The 23,158-nt window shown below is 48.4% G+C and overlaps 2 protein-coding genes across 4 annotated transcripts in view; one reads left to right on the forward strand and one right to left on the reverse strand.

Annotated features, from left to right (window-relative positions):
* Pdzk1 (PDZ domain containing 1) overlaps positions 1 to 14,384 on the forward strand; it is a 55,015-nt gene extending 40,631 nt beyond the window's left edge. Inside the window, exons 2-9 of one of the 2 annotated variants that reach the window (XM_052730362.1) lie at positions 71 to 282; positions 1,375 to 1,624; positions 4,583 to 4,719; positions 5,711 to 5,906; positions 7,009 to 7,205; positions 12,194 to 12,418; positions 12,756 to 13,046; positions 14,004 to 14,384. In XM_052730362.1, coding sequence (XP_052586322.1) covers positions 73 to 282; positions 1,375 to 1,624; positions 4,583 to 4,719; positions 5,711 to 5,906; positions 7,009 to 7,205; positions 12,194 to 12,418; positions 12,756 to 13,046; positions 14,004 to 14,057 — 1,560 coding nt within the window. In that variant the 5' untranslated portion in view covers positions 71 to 72 and the 3' untranslated portion in view covers positions 14,058 to 14,384. Of the gene's footprint in view, positions 1 to 70; positions 283 to 1,374; positions 1,625 to 4,582; positions 4,720 to 5,710; positions 5,907 to 7,008; positions 7,206 to 12,193; positions 12,419 to 12,755 lie in introns of both variants that reach the window. The other variant, XM_052730361.1, reaches the window with a different exon arrangement.
* Positions 14,385 to 15,000: 616 nt separating this feature from the next.
* The window catches only part of Gpr89a (G protein-coupled receptor 89A), a 38,114-nt gene continuing 29,956 nt past the window's right edge, over positions 15,001 to 23,158 (reverse strand). For both annotated transcript variants that reach the window (XM_052730363.1, XM_052730364.1), the window contains 4 exons: positions 18,724 to 18,819; positions 16,625 to 16,714; positions 15,829 to 15,894; positions 15,001 to 15,521 (listed from right to left, as the gene is read on the reverse strand). In XM_052730363.1, coding sequence (XP_052586323.1) covers positions 15,315 to 15,521; positions 15,829 to 15,894; positions 16,625 to 16,714; positions 18,724 to 18,819 — 459 coding nt within the window. In that variant the 3' untranslated portion in view covers positions 15,001 to 15,314. The remainder of the gene's footprint in view (positions 15,522 to 15,828; positions 15,895 to 16,624; positions 16,715 to 18,723; positions 18,820 to 23,158) is intronic.

Raw genomic sequence — 23,158 nt, forward strand, 5'->3', positions numbered from 1 at the left:
GGATCTCAGGCTTTCATGTTCCAACTATATTTCCTTGCCTGAGGATTTATTCATTTGTTTTTCCTCACAGAAATGGCCTCTACCTTTAGCCCCAGAGAGTGCAAATTGTCCAAACAAGAGGGGCAGAACTACGGCTTCTTCCTGCGCATTGAGAAGGACACTGATGGCCACCTGGTCCGGGTGATTGAGAAGGGGAGCCCAGCAGAGAAAGCAGGGCTCCTGGATGGGGACAGAGTTCTCCGGATCAATGGTGTCTTTGTTGACAAGGAAGAGCATGCACAGGTGAATAGACACTTGGGGTTCTAGCACCTCTTCAGCCTCCACATCTCTGCTCACTATGATTTTGGGGGGGTCAGTGGAGCTTGGTTCTCTTGTGGCTGCTATTGGCCAGGATCTATCATGTTTTATGTTGGCCGGTCTAATTGCTTATAATGAACTGAGAATTGCAAAACGTACTATGTGGCTCAGTGGGTAAAGGTGCTTGTGGCCAACCTCAAGACCTGGGTTCAATCCGTGGGCCTGACATGGTGGAAGGCGAGAACTGATTTCCATAAGTGTCCACATGCATGTGCCATGGCATGTGCCCTATTATAGAACCAATCAATCAATCAAAAAATGTTCTGTGTAATAGTGTGGTCAAACACGCACTGCCCAGTTGCTGTGTGCTAGCCAGTTTTGTCTGAATAAGCTAGCGCCCTCAGCGTAAGCCTGTGAGGCATGTGTGACTGCACAGACCAGGCAGCCGTGTGTAGGTGACTTAGCTTGTTAACACTCATGCAGTGAATATATGGGAGAGGTGGGTCCTGCCCCACTTCGGTATCGTTCCCCTTTCTCTACACCATGCACCCCGCCCCCCCCCCCACAGACCTGAGAAGCCCTGTTGTGCTCTCTCAACCTCCCTAATGCTTCGGCCCTTTAAATACAGTTCCTCATGTTGTAGGAACCCCTGACCATAACATTATTTTCGTTCCTACTTCATAACTGTAATTTTGCTACTATTATGAATTGTAAATATCTGATATGCAGGGCATCTGATACACGACTTCTGTGAAAGGGTCGGGTCATTCAATCCCCAAGGGGTCACGACCCACAGGCTGAGAGTCACTGATCTAGAGCATTCATTTCTGGGAAAGACCAGTCCTTGTAAGGGCTTCCTGGATTCCCACAGGGCCAGGGTCCCAGTCTAATCCTCTCCTATGTGTTAGGAGTATTGGGGTGAAGGTGTCTGGTACCCCTCTGCTTAGGGTATGGGTGTCAGGTTAGCTGGCAGACCTTTCGGAACACAGGATGAACACCTTCCTTCTGCAGCTGGTGGGGGGCGGGAGGTGGTTATCAGGACATGGCAGCCTTTTACCATTTCTCCCTTCTTTAAAGGTGGTGGATCTGGTCAGAAAGAGCGGGAATTCAGTGACTCTGCTGGTTCTGGATGGAGACTCCTATGAGAAGGCTATAAAAAAACAGGTGGACTTGAAAGAATTGGATCCGAGCCAGAGGGAGCCAGCTTCTAATGATAAGAAACCAGGTCCTGTGATGAATGGGGCAGTGGAGACATGCGCCCAGCCACGGCTCTGCTACCTGGTGAAGGAGGGCAGCAACTTCGGCTTCTCTCTGAAAACCATCCAAGGTGAGCTGGGGGCCGGGGTGAGCAATAGCCTTCCGGAGGACCGAGGTTGTTAATGACATTCTCTGTAGTCGTTATGAATGCCCACAGCAACGCCACTCTCTTCCTTCGTCTCTAGTCCAAAGCTTTCTCTGCGGTTGTCCAAAGAGAGATCTGGACTTTGGACATCAGCAAGGGCTGAGTGGAGTAGGGTCCCAGGCACTCTTTTCCTAGTGTGTGTCAGGCTGGCCCTTTGAGGTCAGGGGTTCAAGGGCTGATGCCTCTTCATTGTTTTGTATTCCCTTGGTTTTTCAAGACAGGGTTTCTCTGTGTAGCCCTGGCTGTCCTGGAACTCACTCTGTAGACCAGGCTGGCCTCGAACTCAGAGTTCTGCCTGCCTCTGCCTCCTAAATACTGGGATTAAAGGTATGCACCACCACCACCACCTGGCTTCATTGTTCTTTTCTAGCTCCCTTAGGGTGAAGGTGGAGGGGAGGAGGTTCTTCATGATAGCTACATTGAGTGAGACTGATATCTCTTTTCATGGCCCAGAGAAGGCAAAAATTCAACAAATTTTTAGCATCTGTTACCATGTTACAACCCCAGAGCAGCTGTATAAACCCTGCCCTCCAGTGACATTATAATACTCTCAGTTGAAGCCTAGTCTCAATTGTCCTAAGATGTGTCCCTGATCTATGCCACAAAGGACATACTTGAGAATCCCTGACCCTTGGGAAGTCTTAGAGGCCCTGTTTCTGTGGTTTCAGAGGAATGCACCGTGCTGCACTGTCCACTGGAATTCTTTAGTGTTTCTCCTAGGAAACCGGCCAGCTTGTTGGCTCCATCTTCAATTGTTAAACAGAGAAGAGGAGGTGGGTAGATTCAGGAAAGATGTTGACACATCTTTTCAGCAATCAGCTTTATTATGAGAAAGGGCCATGAGGTGAGTGTTAGCTCATCACCTAACACTAGTGTTGCCCCGTCCACATTCTCTGTGGTCCTGGAGAGGACTGATGGTGGGCTGTGTTTGGTGGAAGACAAAGGAGAAGGCTATTTGACAATTTAACATGGTTTTCAGAGGTCATGCAAGAGATAGAAATTAAAACCATGAGAGATAGTATTATTAAACATCTGTATTATTAAACACAGTGGTGTTGAGGGCCAAAGAACCTTGGTGTTTTTAGAAATCTATTAATGGTAAAATAGTGTCAAAGAAAGACGAGGACTGGTGAGCTGGTTCAGTGGGTAGAGGTGTTGGCTGCCAAGCCTGACGACCCGGGTTCAATCTCCAGAGCCCCACTTGGTGGGGGGAGAGAACCAACTCTGACCTCCACATGCATGTTATAATGTGTGTGTGTGCATGTACGTGTGTGTGTGTGTGTGTGTGTGTGTGTAACCACACACACAAATTAACCTAAAAAGTCCAAATTCACAGTCTCCTCACTGGGCTCTTGTGCTGATGCATGCAGTGAGTGGTTTGTTAGCTTTATGGAGAAAATGTTTTCTTCATGACAAACTGCAAGATAATGGTGAATGTATAAGAAGCCAAGCAGCAATCGGCTTGGAGAGGGAAGCTGACACATAATCCTGTCAGGAATGAGGTTTATTAGGATGAGAGAGAGCCTCGAGGCCATGATGGGGCCTTGGGTGGGGGACATTAGACAGCGAGATGTATGGAGAGTCAGACACGGTGGGATCTTAAAGGGAAGGGCAGGCTTCCCTTTGAAGCCAGGAGAGAGAGAAAATGGATGAACGAGTGAATGAACGAGCCAACCATATGAGAAGGATGGCTGGGGAGGCTAGAGGAGCCTCTTCAGAGGTCAGCTCTCAGAGCTTTCTCTGAGCCCAGAACAAAGGGAGAGGTCTGGCTTTTTATTACCTCCTAGGGGTGGTGAGGAGTTTCCCATCATGGAATTTAGTTCAACACAGTCATGTGTGGCCAGGAGCCTGGAGGATGCCAGTCAAGAGCTGGCGAGTCCCATCATAGGTGCTTTTAACTCTGTTCCAGAGAGAGCCACAGGGAGACCTTAAAGGTGCCATCCTTGTGTTCTAACGGGCAATAGGAGAACTGTTAGTGTTCAAAGAAGCTGAGTGGGTGGTGGTCCTCCTCCTCCTTACAAGTACCGTAGGTGATCGTATAAAGCTACCCTCATGGGGTTGGGGATTTAGCTCAGTGGTAGAGTGCTTGCCTAGCAAGCACAAGGCCCTGGGTTCGGTCCTCAGCTCCGGGGGGGGGGGGGGGGGGGGGAAGCTACCCTCGGAATAGACGGAAGTGTTAGCGTCTAGAAAGAATTACTGCATTTCTTTAGGTTAACACCTAAACCACACCACACATGTGCTCCTTCTCTTCCTCCTCTCTCCGGCCTTGCTGGGTTGCAGCAGAGGTCTGTGGATGCCAGCGGTATGTAATGTTAGGGGAAGGAACAGAGGCACTGACTTCTAACTCTACAGATGCAGAGATAGATGCTGCGTGGGTATGGATCAGTACTTTCTGGTTCAAGAGGCCAACGCCAGACATTTATTTTTAAAATTTCCATTGATGTGTGTGTATGTGTGCATGTGCTCGTGTGTGTGTGCGTGTGTGTGTGTGTGTGTGTGTGTGTGTGTGTGTGTGTGCGCGCGCGCGCGCATGCATGCCATGCTGAATGTGTGGGGGTCAGGGAACAACTTATAGTTCTGTTCTTCCATTATGTGGACCTGGGAATTGAATGACATGACATCAGGTGGCCTCTTATCCTCTAAGTCATCTCACCGGCTTGTCACAGAGAGTCTCGCCTTTCCTTCAGTCAGAAAGACTTTCTCTTCAGACCAACAGACCGGTGCTGAGTAACAGCAGTGCCCAGCTTCGTGCTAGGAGCTGTAACTGAGTTGAGAGCCGAGACAGACAATCTGAGACAGCTCTGAAGGTCTCCGGAGGGAACTCTTGATCGGCCGACGTACAGCTTTTCTGTGCAATAGGATCCCTCTCAACTCTTCTTCCAGGCAAAAAGGGCGTGTACCTGACTGACATAACACCTCAGGGAGTGGCCATGAGAGCTGGGGTCCTGGCCGACGATCTCTTGGTTGAAGTGAACGGAGAAAACGTAGAGAACGCCAGTCACGAGGAAGTGGTGGCAAAGGTAATCCTCAAAGGGCGCTTTTCTCCCCTCTCCTCCCGTCCACTCCACCGGAAGTGATGGAGGCGGGTGGTAGCGCCTGCCTGGATGAGCGTGTGATGGAGAGCATCCCTCTAGGTGTTTGTATCAACTGGTGGCATGGGCGGGGCTAACAGGGCTCTGGGCCCCTCCCCCTTTCAGTTTCCATTTCTACCTTCACTTGCAGTCAACCACATCTGAAAGTAATGGAAACTTCCAGAAACAGATGGTTCACAAGTTTAAACAACTGTTCCTACAATACACTGTTGTAATTGATTATGTGTTAGTCACTGTGTCCGACTCGTAAATTGAACTACCGAGGGCGTGTGCGAGGAGGAGACCGCACTGACTTACTACTGTTTGCCGTCTGCGGGTGGCTGCTGCGTTCAGTGACTGACAGGTGTCGGGCACAAGGACGAGGATGCTAGATACCTTCTGGATGGAGGTGTGGGTGGCAAGGGATGGATTTCATCACTGCTCAAAACAGAATACAGCATTACGTTTGTAAGCAACTCCTCAAGTCCATTTCCACACTCCGGATGGCCATGGGTAACAAACCGTTCCTGCCGGGTGTTGGAAGGCTCCCAGCACGCTGACACCGGAGGAGGGCTCTCTTGTTGAGGTCAGATGGAGCCTTGGACACTGACCGACCTCTTGCCCTGCAGAATGATCTCCCAAAGTCGGTCCTTACTTTCTTTTCTAAAATCCCATTCGGCCCTTCTCACCTGCACATCTTTTTCTGCTCTTTAAGAATTTGGGCTCCCACTTGAGTTCAGTTAACGTCTGTGCGGTTGGCTGTTTTCCCTCCAAATAGCTAGATAAATACCAGTCAGGCCGGGGGAAGCACGCAAGCGCTGGTGCTCAGGCCCCGGACCCGAGCCTTCTGCGCCTGCGCCGCACGGCAGCCTCCCCCGCCCCCCACTCCCCCCGGGTCGTTTATGGAGGCCCCGGCCCTCATCTGTGTGTCTTGCTGCAGGTGAAGAAGGCGGGGAGCCGTATGGTGTTCCTCCTTGTGGACAAGGAGACTGCCAAGCGCCATGATGAACAGAAGACACAGTTCAAGAGGGAAACAGCCAGTTTGAAACTGCTGCCCCACCAGCCCCGGGTGGTGGAGATCAGGAAGGGAAGCAATGGTTACGGGTTCTACCTGAGGGCAGGCTCTGGACAGAAAGGTGAGGCACCAGGCAGCAGCTCCAGCCCCGCCAGGGCACTGCAGGGGAGCAGGAGGCAGAGCTGCTCACGTTGCCCTGAGCGGCCTGATGCTGGAGTCTCTGTTTCCATAACAGAGTGGTCGGGCAGAGGTTAGGGTCTGGATAGACAGGCGGGACTAACTTGGCTCTCTGAAGGAAATCTGAATATGGAGCACTTGCTGCCTTCTGTGATGCGAATACCCCAACTTTTTCTGACTTTATGTTGCCAACATAATGGCCTTGAACACAAGGTTGAGCACGCTGCAAGCAACCGGCCTCTGGAAATTGCCTCAGGAATCTCACGCTGGGAAAAGAGAAATAGTGGGGAAGGAGGGCAGGCACCCAGAAGGGATTCACAACTTATCACACCACCTTTCGGGAGAGGGCAGGATGGGCCGGTGGTGCGTGGGGCCTTAACCTCACTTCAGAACCCTGAAGATAAGACTTGAAGGTGTCCCTAGACTCCTTTGCCCTTACCAAGGTGGCTATCTTGAGTAACTCTCTCCTTTCTGCTATTAATTTGGCTGTTTGGATCAGCTTATGGAGGACTAGTGGCTGAACTTTGCTTGTTGGGGTACAGGCGGGGACCCCCAAATAGGGCAGTGCCGGCCTGACTTCGAAGGCTGGGAGCCTTTGTGCTCTGCACCCCCTTCCTGCCTCTTACATCAGGGTCTCCCTGTGTACAGACTGACCTTGAACTTGGGGCCCTATGGCTTCCACTTCCCTGGTGCTGGCCCCTTTCCCTTCTGTGGCTTACCTGCTGGGTACGATTTGTGGTTGCAAGGATGCCCACGGACTCCCTAGGAACTCCTTAGCCTGCCACTTTGTCAAAAGTGACCATCAGACACTTTCAGTAAACACCAGGTTCCCAGTCTTTTAAGACCCTCTCATGGTTTGAGGCTGGGTTTGCTCCAGGAACAGGCTAGAGAGTAGATTTGAGGCCCTTGGGGTGCAGAGAGACTGGGGGAGTTGGATTCAGCATGCCTTTATACCTATTTCTTCAGGCCCAGGGACCCAGCAGAGACCTCAGCACTTATTTGCTTGGGGGCTTTCCTGGTGACTTTGCTCTGTGTGGGGAGGGTAGGTCAGATCACCAAGGACATAGAACCTGGGAGCCCAGCCGAGGCAGCTGGCTTGAAGAACAACGACTTGGTGGTTGCTGTCAATGGCGTGTCCGTGGAAGGCCTCGATCACGACAGTGTGGTGGGAAGGATCAAGGAGGGTGGAGACCAGACCACACTGCTGGTGGTGGACAAAGAGGCCGACAGCATCTATGGACTGGTAAGTAATGCCTGGAATGCATGTATTCCATATGAGGATGTATATTCACGCACATATTCATGCACTCGGGCGGGGCTCCTTCACTCATGCCCTCCGACTTGGAGCTGAGTCCTTTGTCCTTCAGCCTGGAAGGGGCCATAACAACCACTAAGGCCAAACTGTGGCTCAAATTGGAGGTGACAGGAGAGTGTTCAGGGAGTTATAAATTCCTGGACTAAAAACTTTGAATTTGTAAATCAGCTGAAGAATGACTCTCGCTGATCTGGGATAAGCTATGAAGAACAGGAATCTCAAACTGGACAGAGGCGGCCCGGACTTCTCAGAGCTGGCACAGGCGTAGATGGATTTATTTGGTTTTAGATTCATTTTTGTGTGCGAGTCTGCATGTATGTATGGGCATGTGCATGCCGGGGTCAGAAGCGGGCGTCAGATCTCCTGGGGCTGGAGTTACGGGAGGTTGTGAGCCACCTGTTGTGAGTACTGGGAACCGAACTTGGGTCCTCTGCAAGAGGTGAGCACTCTTAACCTCTGAGCCATCTCTCCAGCCCTGATAGTGGATGTGATACTGTTGTTGGTCAGCAGGCTTCTTCAGTCTTGAGAAAGATCTAGAAAAGTTCCTTAGTTTATTGTCAATGATGCAGAACCATAGCTCTCACCTCAGAAGGAAGAAGAATTTATTTTGGAGTTAAATTTGAGGGACCATGGTCCGAGAACACAGATTTAGGTTATCCCAAGTCCTACCACGTTCCAACGTGGAGGCAGTTTAATGGATTTTTTATAGTAACAGAACAGAGAGAGGTATAAATCAAGGCCTAAAAAATACATTTGTGGAAACAGGCAGGTTACAGTGAGGCAGAGGCCTCATGCTGTGCGACAGCATGTAGCCCTTTGGTTGATGAAGAACAGATTTTGTTAGTACATTCCAACTTGTTTATCAGAATGTCCGAGGTGAGAAGAAATCCATCGTTAGGCTACAGTTCGCCCTAGAGAAACTGCTGGACCTGCCGCATTGCCACCTCTCCACAGTCCTGGAATTCTCCTTCACATTGTCCTCAGTAAACACAGTGTAAACATCACCAAGGACCTCACTCCCTCTTCTTATTATGACAGCTGTTCACGTGTGTTAAGGCTTTTTAGAAAAGATGCTATTATTTTTAAATCATGTGTATATGTGTGGTTGTGTGTGGATATGTGTACATGAGAGCATGTGCTCACAGAGTCCAGAAGAGGGTGCTGGGTCCCCTGGAGCTGGAGTTACAGGCAATTGTAAACTGTCTGATGTGAGTGCTGGGAACCAAACGGGTCCTTTGCAAGAGTGGCATGTGCTCTTAACCACTGAGCAGCTCTACTCCCAACATTTTATAATACTTTGTCATGAGAACTGGGGTTCAGTCCAGTTTAGCAGATGTCTGGGGGCCACAGTGCCATCTGCCTTGCTGAATGTTGGCCACAGGGATAGATAATAGTCGTCTTCTGTGTGTTACGCAGTAACAGAAGCACCTCAGCGGCATGGCATAGGGAGGAAGACTATGGGTGGTGACAATGGCCTCTTCTTATAGCTTGGAAACTAAACTTGGACACTGAATGACTTAGATACCCAGCTTAGCAGAGACTCAGATCAGTATTTGAACTCAAGTTCTCCAACTCGATTCATCAGACCATACATGTTCTCTTAAATCTTGATTAGATTTTTCAAGGTTCTTTTGTAAACAAGATTAAAGAATTAATCGGATGGAAAAAAAAAGAACGGATTTGTTAGCTAGTTGAATAATCATACCTAGAGAATCTCTGGTATTGGGATAATGTCAACCTGAACAGAAGTCTCTAATGGTACACACACACTACTTGTTCCCATCCTGATTTATTACATTGGGATGGAGACATGTTTAATGTATTTTCAGAGGATTTAAAGGAGTGGTGGGTAATTGACAGGAGGATGTGATTAACATTCAAAACATCTAGCCAGGGGCTAGAGAACTGCGTCCCAAGTTCTCGCCTTGCCTGAGGATCTGAGTTTGATCCCCAGCACCTCTGTGACGAAGCCAGGTGTGGCACTGTGTGTGCTGGAGAGGTGGGGGCAGGATCCTGGGGCTCAGGGGCTGGCCAGCCTAGCCTCATGGGGGACAGACCCTGTCACACGAGAGGCAAGGTGAAAGGACACCCAAGCAATGACATCCAAGGTTATCCTCTGCACACACGTGTGTACCTGCACACCCACGAACACACGCCCTCCTAATCAGATGAGGAGGAATAAAAACAAACAAGACGGACTAGAGATGGTTTTTAAGTACTAGTTGAACTTGAAAGTAAACTGTCTGAATACGAAGTGTCGAGAACATATCTGATACTCCAAAAAGCTGCCCCCCCAAACAAAACAAAACAATTTAAGGTGACATTAATTGATTTCTAGAGGTAGTTGGTCAGACCAGCCATGGAAACACTAGTAATGGAATCATGGGTAAGCGGTCCTGAGCTCCAGCTTTCTTGGTTATAAGGTAGCATGAGGGGCAGGGGAAGGACTAATTTAGTTACTATTTAGTGCATGTGGATGTCTCCCATGTATGACCATTGAACACGTGGATGTCTCCCATGTATGACCATTGAACATGTGGATGTCTCCCATGTATGGCCATTGAACATGTGGATGTCTCCCATGTATGGTCATTGAACATGTGGATGTCTCCCATGTATGGTCAGGATGTCTCCCATGTATGACCATTGAACATGTGGATGTCTCCCATGTATGGTCATTGAACATGTGGATGTCTCCCATGTATGGCCATTGAACATGTGGATGTCTCCCATGTATGGTCAGGATGTCTCCCATGTATGACCATTGAACATGTGGATGTCTCCCATGTATGGTCATTGAACATGTGGATGTCTCCCATGTATGACCACTGAACTCATATTGTGTCCAGTTCTGAGAACCTATTCTGACAAAGTCCTGCAACCAAAAAGGTGGTGACAGAGGGCAAGGGACAACACTGGGTGCCACCCTGAAGCAGGACAGGCTTCCGAGGAGAGGAGCAGCCTTGAGAACATGACAGGTCGGCAGGCAGTAAATCCTCATCACTGCCCAGCCGAGTGCATGTTTGCTCACCTTTTTTTTTTTTTTAAAGAAAAAATAATTTGAAAGGCTGTTCCCATACTAAAGCACCAGGGAGCTATTTCTGGCTTAAGAACAACCATAGCTGTTAGAAATGGGGACAACTTGACTTCTGCAAGCCACTGTTTGATGTTGTGCATTGATGCTGCACTGAGGGTTTTGTTGTAACTCCTGAGGAACAAAATCTGTGGTAGAATGATGTCAGCGTAATCTTCCCGGTTTCGGTTAACTTGAGGCGAGTCTTCCCACTCTCCATGGTGGGCTTCTCGGGCTGGCTTGGGGGTGGGACGGATCTGAGATACAGTAGTAAGTCAAACACCTTTAACAGTTCCTGACGGGCTAGATTCACGAGTGCTCCAGAGAGGGATAAAAGCCTTCCTGTTTCTTCTTTCATGCTGGGCACTCTGACGCCAGGGGTTCTGCCTGCCGGGAGAGCTCAGGGGTACTTGGGTGAGTGACGAGTCACTGATGAGGTCCCACATCTTCCAGCCTCTGCAGTGGAGCATTTGTAGACACATCTCTGAGGGTTGCATGTGGCTGAGCTGCCAGGCACCTGGCTTCTAAGGGCGACATGGGCAGGAAGGCAGACGAACCCCACATCTCACTTTTGCTAAGCATCCACAGTGATAAGGTGGACAGTGTTCCTCACTGCTTGATGGCCTCCGCTTTCTAACAAATGTCTGGACACCTGTTGACCTCAATTTAACTGCTGAGCAGGTCCAGAGCACAGCCAAATCTAGCCCCTAACTCAGGCAAGATCCTCAGCCAGCTAAGTCAAGTCTATTAAAATACAAATTAAAAAAATAATCAGGGATGGGGATTTAGCCCAATTGATAAAGTGCTTACCTTGAAAGAGTAAGGACTTGAGTTGGATCCCCAGGACATGTGCTCAAATGCTGAGCATGGTGGCACAAAACTGTCAGTGCTGGGGAAGCAAAGATGGACCCCTGGGGCATGCTCGGCAGGCCAGGCTAAACCCCCGGGTGAGCTTCAGGCCCGTGGGGCTGCCTCAGAGTTAGCAGGCATTTCTAGGATAACTATACAAAGGCATCAGGATGCGTGTGCTCAAGCATCAGAGTAAAGGAAACAGTTCGTTTCCTGTTCGCTCTGTACTCAAGACCATGGCTATTGCTTTCTCTGTGGCCGTGCAAGTGAGAGGGACCAGAGTATTTACAGACAGGAGGAAGCGTGGCACGAGAGAAGAGGTAAGGTAATTACAGTAAACAGCAAAGTAAGTTGGCATTACTGATGCCAGCTCTGGGGATGGCAAGCAGCTGAGGGACGGAATTCACTGTCGCTGCTGTATGTGGTCACCTCTCCCGTTATTAGTGTGTGGAGTCGGTCTTTTCTGATGTCTTTGAGTCTTCCGTTAGTCACAAAAATGGTTTGTCTTTTGGTTTTTTGAGAAAGGCTTTCTCTGTGTAGCCCTGGCTGTCCTGGAACTCGCTCTGTAGACCAGGCTGGCCTCGAACTCACAGAGACCCACCTGCCTCTGCCTCCTAAGTGCTGGAATTAAAGGTGTGCTCTACCACTGCCCGGCTGTCTTTTAGACAGTTTTACCGAAGGGCAGGGGATAGCAGGACTTGGATTAGCTCCTCAGAAGTGTTCCCCACGGAGGAGTGTAGGCCGTGTTCAGTGATCTGCCTGCTTTTGTGGAGTTAAGCTAGCTTCTTCGTTAGATAGCTTTGGGGTTTGGTACAGAACTTTCTATCTTATGCACTTGTATGTGTGTGGATACATATTTCTACCTTCTCTGGCTGTGGCAGAGAAACTTCAGAGTCTACAATCAGACATGTGTGACACCCTGTATATTAAGTCATCATGTTTAATGAAGTGTAACTGCTCATACATGTATTTTTTCCCCCTTTATTTTCAACAGGCTCGTTTTTCTCCACTTCTTTACTGCCAAAGTCAAGAACTGCCTAATGGTTCTGTCAGGGAAGCTGCAGCTCCTGTCCCTGCTCCTCTGGAGGCCACAAGTCCAGACACTACAGAGGATGAGGAGGATCATAAACCTAAGCTCTGTAGACTGATTAAAGTCGACGACAGCTTTGGCTTTCACCTGAATGCCATTCGGGGTCAGCCAGGCTCCTTTGTCAAAGAGGTATGTATGGGAACTGGTCCCAGCAGCCGCGAGTTGAGAGAATGTTAGTTAGTCACACTCTCCACCTCCAGGGGTGCTACCATCCGCTTCTGTGCATGTCACGGTGCCTGTACCCTGTAGGGACAGCCAGTGAGACCTCTGCAGCTCTCAAGTTGGGATCACAAGACGGGGGCCAGATGCCTCCAGCCCAAAGATGTTCAGTAGGGTGCCTGGCCAGTGTGGCGTAGAGGGGGTGCGGCCCCTCAAGGAGAAAGGTGTGGTTAAGTTTTCAGGAGGGAAGCTGCCTGGCACACACTCACCCATGTTTGGAACTGACACTCAGAACTTGTGCTCACAGGTACAGGAGGGTGGCCCTGCGGACAAGGCTGGGCTGGAGGATGAGGACGTCATCATTGAAGTGAACGGGGAGAGTGTGCAGGAGGAACCCTACGAGAAAGTAGTGGACAGGATCAAGAGCAGCGGGGAGCACGTCACTCTCCTGGTCTGTGGAAAGAAGGCCTACGACTACTTCCAAGCCAAGAAAATCCCCATCGTTTCCTCCATGGCGGACCCCCTGGACATCTGTTCTGATGACAGAGGAGGAATGTCTGCAGAGTCAGAGCTTGACCCCCACACAGCAAGAGAACGAGTGAGTGGTGACCCGCTTCTTGGGAGTCGGAACACAGGGCGACCAACCTGTCAGGGTTTGGGAGGAGAGGAGGTAGGAAGGACGGGGACAGATTTATTGTCGTCTTAGAAGTGCGGCCTCAGTGTGGAGCCCAGGCTGATCTAGAACTCGCCACCCTCTTGTCTCAGCCTCCTGAGTGCTGGGATTGTGGCTCATGAGGTTATTTTCTTAGCATGCGGCTGGCAATCAGTAAATGAGGATTTTATCAGAATCACGACGGAGACCATCAGAAGAACCAGCTTGGTTCTCCCGCACATCAGCGGACTTCCTGGCTCTGTGCTTTAGCTTGCCTACCTATAAAACAGGGATGATATGCACAACCGTTTTCAGAATAAAAGTATTTGAACAGTGCCTGGCTCACAGTGAGTAAACACACAGAGATGGTTAGGGCAGTATTTTTTCTAGTCAACTTTTTCTTCATAGATGAACTTGAGATTCAAAAATGAATTGGGGGCTGGAGAGATGGCTCAGAGGTTAAGAGCACTGGCTGCTCTTCCAGAGGTCCTGAGTTCAATTCCCAGCAACCACATGGTGGCTCACAACCACCTGTAATGAGATCTGGTGCCCTCAAAAATGAATTGATGGCCAAGTTCATAAAAGGAAATTTACTGGAGTCAGGCTTTTGATGAAAAGTCTCACTACACTTTTCCTTTCCATTGTATTATTTCTACTGATAGATTAGCAATGTCAATTATGGTGCTATAGTAGTCTTATAGAAAACGGATTACATATATACAATCATACATATATAGACGAGAACTTCGTTTGCGTTAAATAGGAAGCCAAGCATAGATGTCAGACCATGTCTTCTAGGAGTGCACGGCTCTCCTCCCTGACTTAAGCATGCAGTCTAGAGCAGGCCAGGCTCTCCTGCGGCTCACACTCTGCCCGTCTAAACCCTCGGGTTTGTTTTCACAGACTCACAGCACAGCCTCGCATTCTTCTTCCAACTCTGAGGACACAGAGATGTGATGAGAACAAACGGTGATTTTGGCTACTGGATTCCTCTTACATGTCCAAGAACTTCCTTTCCAAGGAAGGAGCCCTCTGCTGGCCCCATTAGGCCTCTAGAATCACTCATTCCACGTGATGGTCTGCCGTTGTAAGGGCTGCTCAATTTAGCTGGAGGGAGTGGCCAGGTTCTTTCTATGTGATATCTGCCCAAGTACAGCTTTCCATTTTTGCTGATGAAACCTCTTCTGTCTGCATCCTGAGCACCAGAGATGATTCGTTTGTGTATGTTTGAGTGTGGCTAATAAAAGTTCCAAGCAGACATCCTGCTGGAGGTGTGTCTCTGTAGCAACGCTGTGGCTAAGAGCATTATTCAAGTGCTTTGGAGTTGGCTGCAACTTCCCTGCTGGTTAACAGGATCTGGATTTGAATAGTGCCTTTGTTCTGTATGAACATTTCATGCTTTTTCATCTGCATTTTTCCATTTCATTTCTAGAAGCCCAACATGGCAAAGTACACACTATGACCTTAGTAATAAAAGACTTCCAGGCAATATACTTCCGAATTTTCTTATATTGCATTTGAGTATTAAAAAACGTCACCTTCCTTTTATGGTTGGGGAGCGTGTGTTCTAGGACGGGGGGGGGGGGGGGGGAGGGCTGTGGCAGCTAACAGCTACTGTCTCAACCCACACCACGAGAGGCAGAGGGAAAGAGCCTGAAGCTCCACCACTGGGCTAGTGTACGGCAGCCACTCTTCACTAGGTTAAAAGGAACTTTAAAAAAGGCATACCTAAAATCTTTTGGTAAAATGTATTTCAGTTGCCTATCATCCCTTTCCCAAAAAGAACAAACAACCTTTTGGTTATTTTTATGGGGTAAAGTTGGGTGAGGGAGGGATGCATTTGACGTTAGACCACAATAACACAGCACGCCACGCCAGGCTTGATAAGTGAACTCAAGGCCACAGTGTTACAAATTCTGATTTTACTAAATTTTTTGAGGGAAGCCACCTGAGGAGCACCAGGGTGCTCCTGCCCTGCCCCTCACCCTCCACACTGCACAGCCTCAGACCCACGCATGCTCCCTGCAGAATGCTGCGGGCTTTTCTCCCTCTCTGCCTCCGTGGGAACTCCTTATGACTCCAGTACTGCCACAGGAGGAGGAAGGCAAGTGCTGGATGCAGAATAAACCGCCCCAGCAGCTCATCTGCTCACAGAATTGAAGGCCCAGGTATGGTCCACTGTGTCTCCTTCCTCAGTCTGCAGTGGCTCTAAGGTCAGGGCGCCATATGCTTCTCTGGTGCCTGCTTGTGAGCCAGGTAGAGGAAGAGTATGCTGGAGAGGGCGCTGACGAGGAAGATGACGTCGAACCAGCGGTGATAGAAGTTGAACTGAAGCTCCCCAAGGACTTCCGTGATTATGGTCCGGTACTCGGGGGGCATGCTCATTCGGATCAGCAGCACGGAAGAGACGAAGTACATGCCCTGCAAAGGGGGCCGACTCACTCAGACGTCACTGAATGTCTCCAGGGGCAACTAGACCCATGTGTATACACACAAACACATGTGCCCCCTCCCCCAAACATTTCTAAGCTGGGTGTGGTGCTGCACGCCTGAAATCCCAGCACTTGGGAAGTAGAAACAGATCAGGAGTTCAAGGCCACCCTTCCCTACATAGAAGAGGCCATCATGGACTACGAGGCCTTGTCTCAAACAACAAAACCCCTCCCCAACAGAATCCCATTTTTGGCATCTTACAGTTGTAGACACAAAGGCAGATCATTAAACTTACCATTATCTGCGCTAAGAGCAGGACAATGACATTGGAGGACTTACTGCTGGATATGGCATAGAAGAACTGTGGAGAGAGGAGAGGAACTCGGTGGTACTGATGGATCTTGTCATGAACGATACACTACACGATTAGCCTTTAATAGCATCTCTTTCATGGCACAAAAAGTATAGCAAATTCAGACGTTTAAATCCCTAGAGAAGGATTTAAAATATAAGAACAACCAGCCTCCCCGCCCCCAGGTGGTTGGTGGTTTTGTGTGTGACACAACAAAGTAACCCTGCTGTTAAATTCCACAAACAATGATGCCTTCGACATCACCACACAACACTAAACAGCAATTCTGGGCCACACCTGCAGCTGTCAGGGGCTCCTGAACTCTTCCCAGATTGTGCTAGATGTTGGGAGTCCCTTCCTCCTAATTTCTCTTCTCAGTGTTTGTCTCTTCTACCAGAGAGGATCCACTTTTCACCACCACGTGGTCTTGCTGGGTGTTCTTATCTTCCTCACACGTGACTTACGTCGTTTTGTTTTTTCTAAGTAGCTGCTGAATACCACGTGCCAAGTTTGGTCATAGACAGTATGACAGCTCAATGAACAGAATGGATCCCTTATCTCTATTACCTTTAGAATGATCTGTGGTGGTAGACGATGTCTTACCCACAATTTACAGAGAAGTTTAACAGTCTTTTCATTTTTCTGGATGTCCTCTGAGTTGTTCACGACTATTGTGTAGGATCTAATTCAGAAGTCATGTAATTAAATAAGGCCTTTTAAACACTGTGATGCAACATACCTTGGTAAGAGTGATCAGCAGTCCTCTGATGGATGTGACAATGATTATTCCAACCAGAATGAAAGAAATGTGTTGAGACCAGAACTTCACCTGCCATCAGAACAGGAAGAACAGGCCATTACATTTCCAGGCAGAGTGGAGAGCTAATGTGATTTCTGATGACTTCTGTGACCATGAGAAGGAATTCCATTAGGTTCCCCCTGATCAGTTTTGAAATAGATACCTATGGGGAGACTTCATTGGATCCCTTATTTAGCAGACTTAAGGGTCAAAGGAAGCAGTACAGAGAAGTGAGGGGAAAAAAAACACTATTGAGAAAGCCCACAGCTGATGAGATGGTCCCACTTCGAGGAAACCCACAGCTGATGAGATGGTCCCCTGTGAGGAGTGCAGAATGAAGGATTAAGATGAACTCAGTGCACCCTGATTGTTTTCAATGCTGTGGATGAGGGATTGCTGATCACATGCTTCCAGGAGTAAAGGCCAAGGAGGTTACAGTATGACTACATGGGTATTAGTGAAGTTCACTTGAACCACACAATGGAGCTCTTTTCTCCAGTACTGCTTGACAGGGAGAAGCAGTTTTGGGAACCTGTGCTTGACTCTGTTCCCAGGTACGTGATGCTGAGGCCGTACCAACATCTAAAAGGCTTGTTATTTATTCAGAAGCGTGAACATGGAGGAAGGAGATGAATCAGGCTGGAACAGATAAAAGTGAGCAGTCTCAAAGCGTTCACTTCTAAAAGTGAAAACATTTGAGACAGGATTTCACTGTGTAGCCCTGCCTAGCCTAGAACTTGCTCTATAGTCTAGGCTGGCCTTGAATTCAGAGATTTTCCTACCTCTGCCTCCTGAGTGCCACTGCTCCCAGCAAGCCCAGAAAGTCAAGTGATATTTAAATGAGAAAAACCACACAGGCATCAGTAATAAAGTACATGGACCACATTGGAATTCCCCATGCCCTTTAGAAAGATGCCTTGATCCATCACATGCAGAAAGAATACACTGCTGACCTATCATGAAGAATGTGTACTTTAGTGGTTGGGGAGATGGCTCAGCGGTAAGAATGCTTGGACTTGAGCTGAAATTGCAAGCACCCATGTAAAAGCTGGGCATGGCTATGTGTGCCTGTAACAGCAGCACTGGGAGCTAGCGACAGGCAGACTCTGTGCAGCTGAAACGGCAAGTCTCAAGTTCAGCGAGACACCCTTATTAAGAATAAGATGAAGGGAGGAATATCCACAGCACCCTCCTCTGCCTCCACGGTGAGGACTGTGAACTGGAGGCCAACCTGGGCTATTCAGTGGGAACAAAAGCATCCCTGGCGTTGCTCCTGCGGGCCCGCACCTCAGTTTGCTTGCGCATTTTATCTAGCTGCCCCTGAGATGGGAGACAGGCTACGCTGAGATGGAGACCAAGGGTGACACATACCCCCATCTAGGCTCAGAGGAAGCTTGACAGTCCACCAAGGACAAAGAAATGTGACACCAGTGTTACTACCAAAGTGTTCATCATCCTGAACGACGTCATCTGAAAAACACCTTATACTAGGAATAACCACTGAACTTGAGATAAGGCTTGTTCATGCCTGGTTTTATGAAATAGGGAGAAATGATTAAAAAGACAAACCCCAACTTTGTGCATAGGTGACAATCCAACTTCAGTCCAAGGTCCACCTTACTCGACTGACAAAGGTCATTTCTTATAGTGGAAACCACTTCAGCTCTATTTCAGAACACTAATTAGTTGTTAATTTTCTACCAGGAGATCAAAGGTGAGTTGTGACTTTGAAGAGCTCACTGAGTATCACAGAGGAAGATCTGAATACTTGGTGGAAAGACACTGGCCAGTGGTGGCTGGCTGTGGATATGCTGTGGGCTGGCCGAGGACAGGCCAAGGAGGGCCTGTAGCAGCAGGTTGCATCCAGTCACTGCTTATGGCTTTACCATAAGAAAAATAACCCTGACCGTTTACAGACAGGCCACGGGAGCTGTCAGCACACGGAGGACAATGGCCCTGAAGCTCAGGGTTAAACCCGAGGGTCGGGCTGTGGCCGACTGTCCTGAAGGAAGCAAACAAGGAGGTGGGGTGGCTCTTACATCGAACTGGATCCCCAGGTAATTCACAGTGATCTCAATGCCTCTGGTGACAGGGTCAGTCTTCCCAACTCGATCAAGAACAATATTGATGGTCGCCTGCAGAGATGGAGCTTTGTGTTAGGACACCTTTTATCACTGTCTCAGAGTGACACATATCCCCAATGGCTCGGGGACAAAGGCACCTGCCATCAAGGCTGACCACTCAGATTTGATCCCTGGGATTCACATGGTGGAAGACAAGTACTGACACCTGCAAGTTGTCCCCTGACCACCACACATGCCACATGTCACATGCACCTGGACACACACACACGTAATTTAAAAGTTTTTAATAAAATAATGATTCCACATGAATTAATGAACATATCTTACAGGTTGATGTTTCCTACAATACATTTTAATTCTACTTCCAATCTAAAACGTGAATAGGAAATCTATTTTGTCCATTCACACACAGGCAAATGAGTTTCTATCCCATATTTATTTCTGTAGAGTCAAGAGCATAAAGTGTATGCGCGCTATGATTCCGAGGTCAGAAAGTTAGCATTCTGGTAGGAAGTTAGAGTACGAACCAAGAAGAGCCAGGGTCATTTCCTGTGTGACTGAGTGCTCTAAGAGTGTTGACCAAAGGACACAGCTCGAGCTGCTGAGCTAAGGAGAGAGAGCACATGGAATGAAAGACACAACTCAGCCCAGTGGTGGCAGCCTAAAAGACAGGAGGGGAGAAGAGGTCTGACCAATGCCACGCCAACAGCCACGCGGGAGCTTCAAACCTAGCCGTCATCAACAACACTAAATGTAGAGAGTAAACCACGGTCAGCAAACCCAGCCTCTGTAGTGTGACAGCAGCCATGACAATAAAGGAATGGCTTGGCTCTGTGCCAATGAAACCTTCTGTACAAAGGCAAAGTGGGGCTGGTTTGTCTGTGGACCACAGACTGTCCATCTCTGCTTTAAACCCACCACTGAAGTGGCAGACTGTCAACTGAATTAAAAAAATCAAAACCTGACCACGGTCTATGCTGTTCACAAGAAACTCACTTTAAAGATGCAGATACAGAAGCCGGGCGGTGGTGGCGCACGCCTTTAATCCCAGCACTCAGGAGGCAGAGCCAGGCGGATCTCTGTGAGTTCGAGGCCAGCCTGGGCTACCAAGTGAGTCCCAGGAAAAGGCGCAAAGCTACACAGAGAAACCCTGTCTCGAAAAACCAAAAAAAAAAAAAAAAGATGCAGATACAGAAGGGCAAAAGTAAGAGGATGGGAAAGACACCAAAGCAGCACCGGGTCTGTTAACATCACGGAAGGCCTCACTCCCCAGCAGAGACACTGCCAGTGCGGTGGTGGACAGACAGACAGACATGCAGGCCAAATACTCATACACATAAACAAACAAAAACAATAACCCAGAAATTGGTAGGACTATAGAAAACCTTAATAATATCACAGATGAACATTTATGGAACATACTAGGCAAGAAGAGTAGAATACACCTTCTACTCAAGGGCATGCTTAACATTTACTATACTGAGCTTAGGTGACTTATAAAACATATGTTCTTTTTATTTTTAATTATTATTTTTATTTTATGTGCATTAGTGTTTTGTTTTGTTTTTCTAATGCCGAATGCCGTTTATTGAAGGAGGGAGGAGGTCTTAAATACAGGCTTACAGCACAGTGGGAGAACCCCGGAGGGCAGAAGTTTGCTACTGAAAACATATGTTCTTGTACATGGAATCAAATTAGGAATCAACCGGACAATGATATTTGAAAGATTTCCAGATTTTTTTTTTTTTTTGAGACAGGGTCTCAAGTAGCTCAGGCTAGTCTAGAGCTCCCTATGTAGCTGAGGATAACCATGAACTTCTTTCTGATCCTCCACACCTGGATTACACAATGCTGGGACTTGAACCTAGGGCTTCAAGCATTCTAGGAAAACACTCTACCAAATAAGCTACATTTCTAACCCCCAGATATTTTATATATTTTATAACTACACTGAGATAAGGAAGAAATCAAGAGAAAAATCAGAAAGCATCTGGAACTGAAAGATATACATCGAGGAACGAATGCAGTTAAAATGGCACTTAAGACATGTATAGCAAGAACAACTTTCTAGAAAAGTCTCCAATCAAAGACCATAGTTTTCACTGTAAGAGCCGACTCCAAACACACAGAAGGGAATAAAGAAGGGCTGCACACACACCAGTGAAATAGGAAGCAGAAAAAGTTAATGAACCCCCACTTGGTTCTCTGAAAAGTTCAAATAAGATCAACAAAACTCTGTGGCTCCAACAAGGAAAAAAAAGAGGAAAGCTACAGGCTACCAACGTCAAGAACGAGAGAGACTGAGCCTCACAGCCTCCATCAGGAGGGCTACGACAAAGACGATGCCAGCGAGACGGCTCAGCTGTAAAACCCTTGGCTGTACAAGCCTGACCATCTGAGCTCCGACCCTAGAACCCACAGAAAAAGCTGGGTACGGTGGCGCACAACTGCAACCCCAACACTCCTCCTGCAGGATGGGAGCAGAGATGACCGGCCCAAGAGTGCACAGGATGCCCGGGTACACACGTCACCAGAAACAAGAGGCTCTGTCCCAGTACGAGGGAACAGACTCACACAAGTTGTCCTCCGCAATGGGTACATGCATCGGTGGGAAACGCAGAGTCACCGATATTTGTCAATGTCGCGTTAAGGAAAGATGCCAAAGCACTTGCCCTTGGAGTAATTTAAGCTGGAGAGAGCCCGAGTCTGAATTCTCCACTGCACTGCCCATGACTTCCATCTCTCCGTAGGTTATGATTTCCGATCTGCCTGCAATCTGTTGTGTGAGTCTGAATTTGTGCCTGCCTGTCTGCTGTCTAATGTGTCCCTAACAAAGGGCTTTGCTCTGTATTTACTGAACAGCAAAGAAAACCTCACATGGGGAAGGAGGGATACTCTATGGAAACTTTAACTGAGTTGTATGAAGGATCGCACTTTACTCCAACGACCCCGATGGACACAAACGCACCAATGCTGTCTAGCAGTATCAGTACGCTGCTTCCAACATGCATGGCGGATATTCATTTCAGAAGGTTGCTTTTTGCCTCTCTGTTGCTTTCAGCAAATGATGATCAAGCCACATACAAACACACATGCACTGCTCTCCGAGTCAGGGGCATGGAAGAGCACACGACCTAAGATCACAGTCATGCATTAGCTTAGTCTGTAAAAGCTGGGAAACCCAAGGCAGGTAAGGGTAGCTGCCACATTGTCCTCTTAAAAGCTGGTCAAACAATCGGTAGGTTAGCAGTCTTAAGGACCTCAAGGTCTATCATTAAATGTCTGTGAGGTCCAGAGCAAGTTCCAGTCTCTTAGAACATAAGAGACATTTTCACAACATTATACCACCACAGTCCTTACTTCTTCACGTGGCTTCAGTACATGCATGTATACACACACACACACACACAAAGGGGGGGAGAGAAAGAGGGAGGGAGACAGAGAGAGAGGGAGGGAGACAGAGAGAGAGGGAGGGAGAGAGGGAGGGAGGAGAGGAGAGGAGAGGAGAGGAGAGGTGAGAGAGAGAGAGAGAGAGAGAGAGAGAGAGAGAGAGAGAGAGAGAGAGAGAGAAAGAGAGACAGGGGAGAGAGGACAGAGGGGGGAGTAGAAGCGTTTAGAGAAGCCAAGCCAGACTCCTCATGTGCTGCTGGCAGGACGTAACCTGGTGTTACCGCTAAGATAAACTGTCCGGCAGGTCTGCAGAAGGTTGACACACCATTAACATATGACACAGCGACACTTTTAGGCACATGTGAGAGAAATCAAAGCATGTTCACTGAAAAACTTACACGTGGATGTTCATAACTGCATTAGTGATAAGGGTCTACAGCGGACACATGCCAAATGCTCATCATCCAATAAGTGATAAACTAAACGTGGTACCACCCTTACAGACCAGCACCACTCAGCCAGTGAGAGGATGAGGGTGGTACAGAACGGACAGACCTTAGAAGCATCCTGCTAAATCAAAGCCTTAACTGGGTGATTCCGGCCATCAAACAGCAGCAGAGGGAAACCCAGACACAAGTGCTTGCCTGAGCCTGGAGCACGGGATATGCTGCGTAACTGCTGGTGAAGTCAGGGTTTCTTTGGGTTTAATAAAAATGCTCAGTACTTGACTGAGGTAAGGGTTTGCTAAAAATGTTGATAGTTGCACAACTGTGAAAACACCAACAACTGGGTTACACTTGCTTCTCAGGTCTGACAACCCGTGCTCAATCCCCAGACCCACACCAGGTGGGAGGGAGAACAGCCTCCAAAGCTGCCCTCTGACCTCCACAGGGCATACAACCCCTTAGTAATGAAGTTGAAAAGTGAAGCATGCGTCCGTCTGGCACGTCAGTCAGATGCCCCACACTGAAGTGTTTGCCCAAGAGAAAAGAGAGCATAG

The sequence above is a fragment of the Peromyscus californicus genome, unplaced genomic scaffold (genome assembly GCF_007827085.1).
Source record: "Peromyscus californicus insignis strain IS unplaced genomic scaffold, ASM782708v3 Scaffold_9__1_contigs__length_137607984, whole genome shotgun sequence".
NCBI lineage: Eukaryota > Metazoa > Chordata > Mammalia > Rodentia > Cricetidae > Peromyscus > Peromyscus californicus.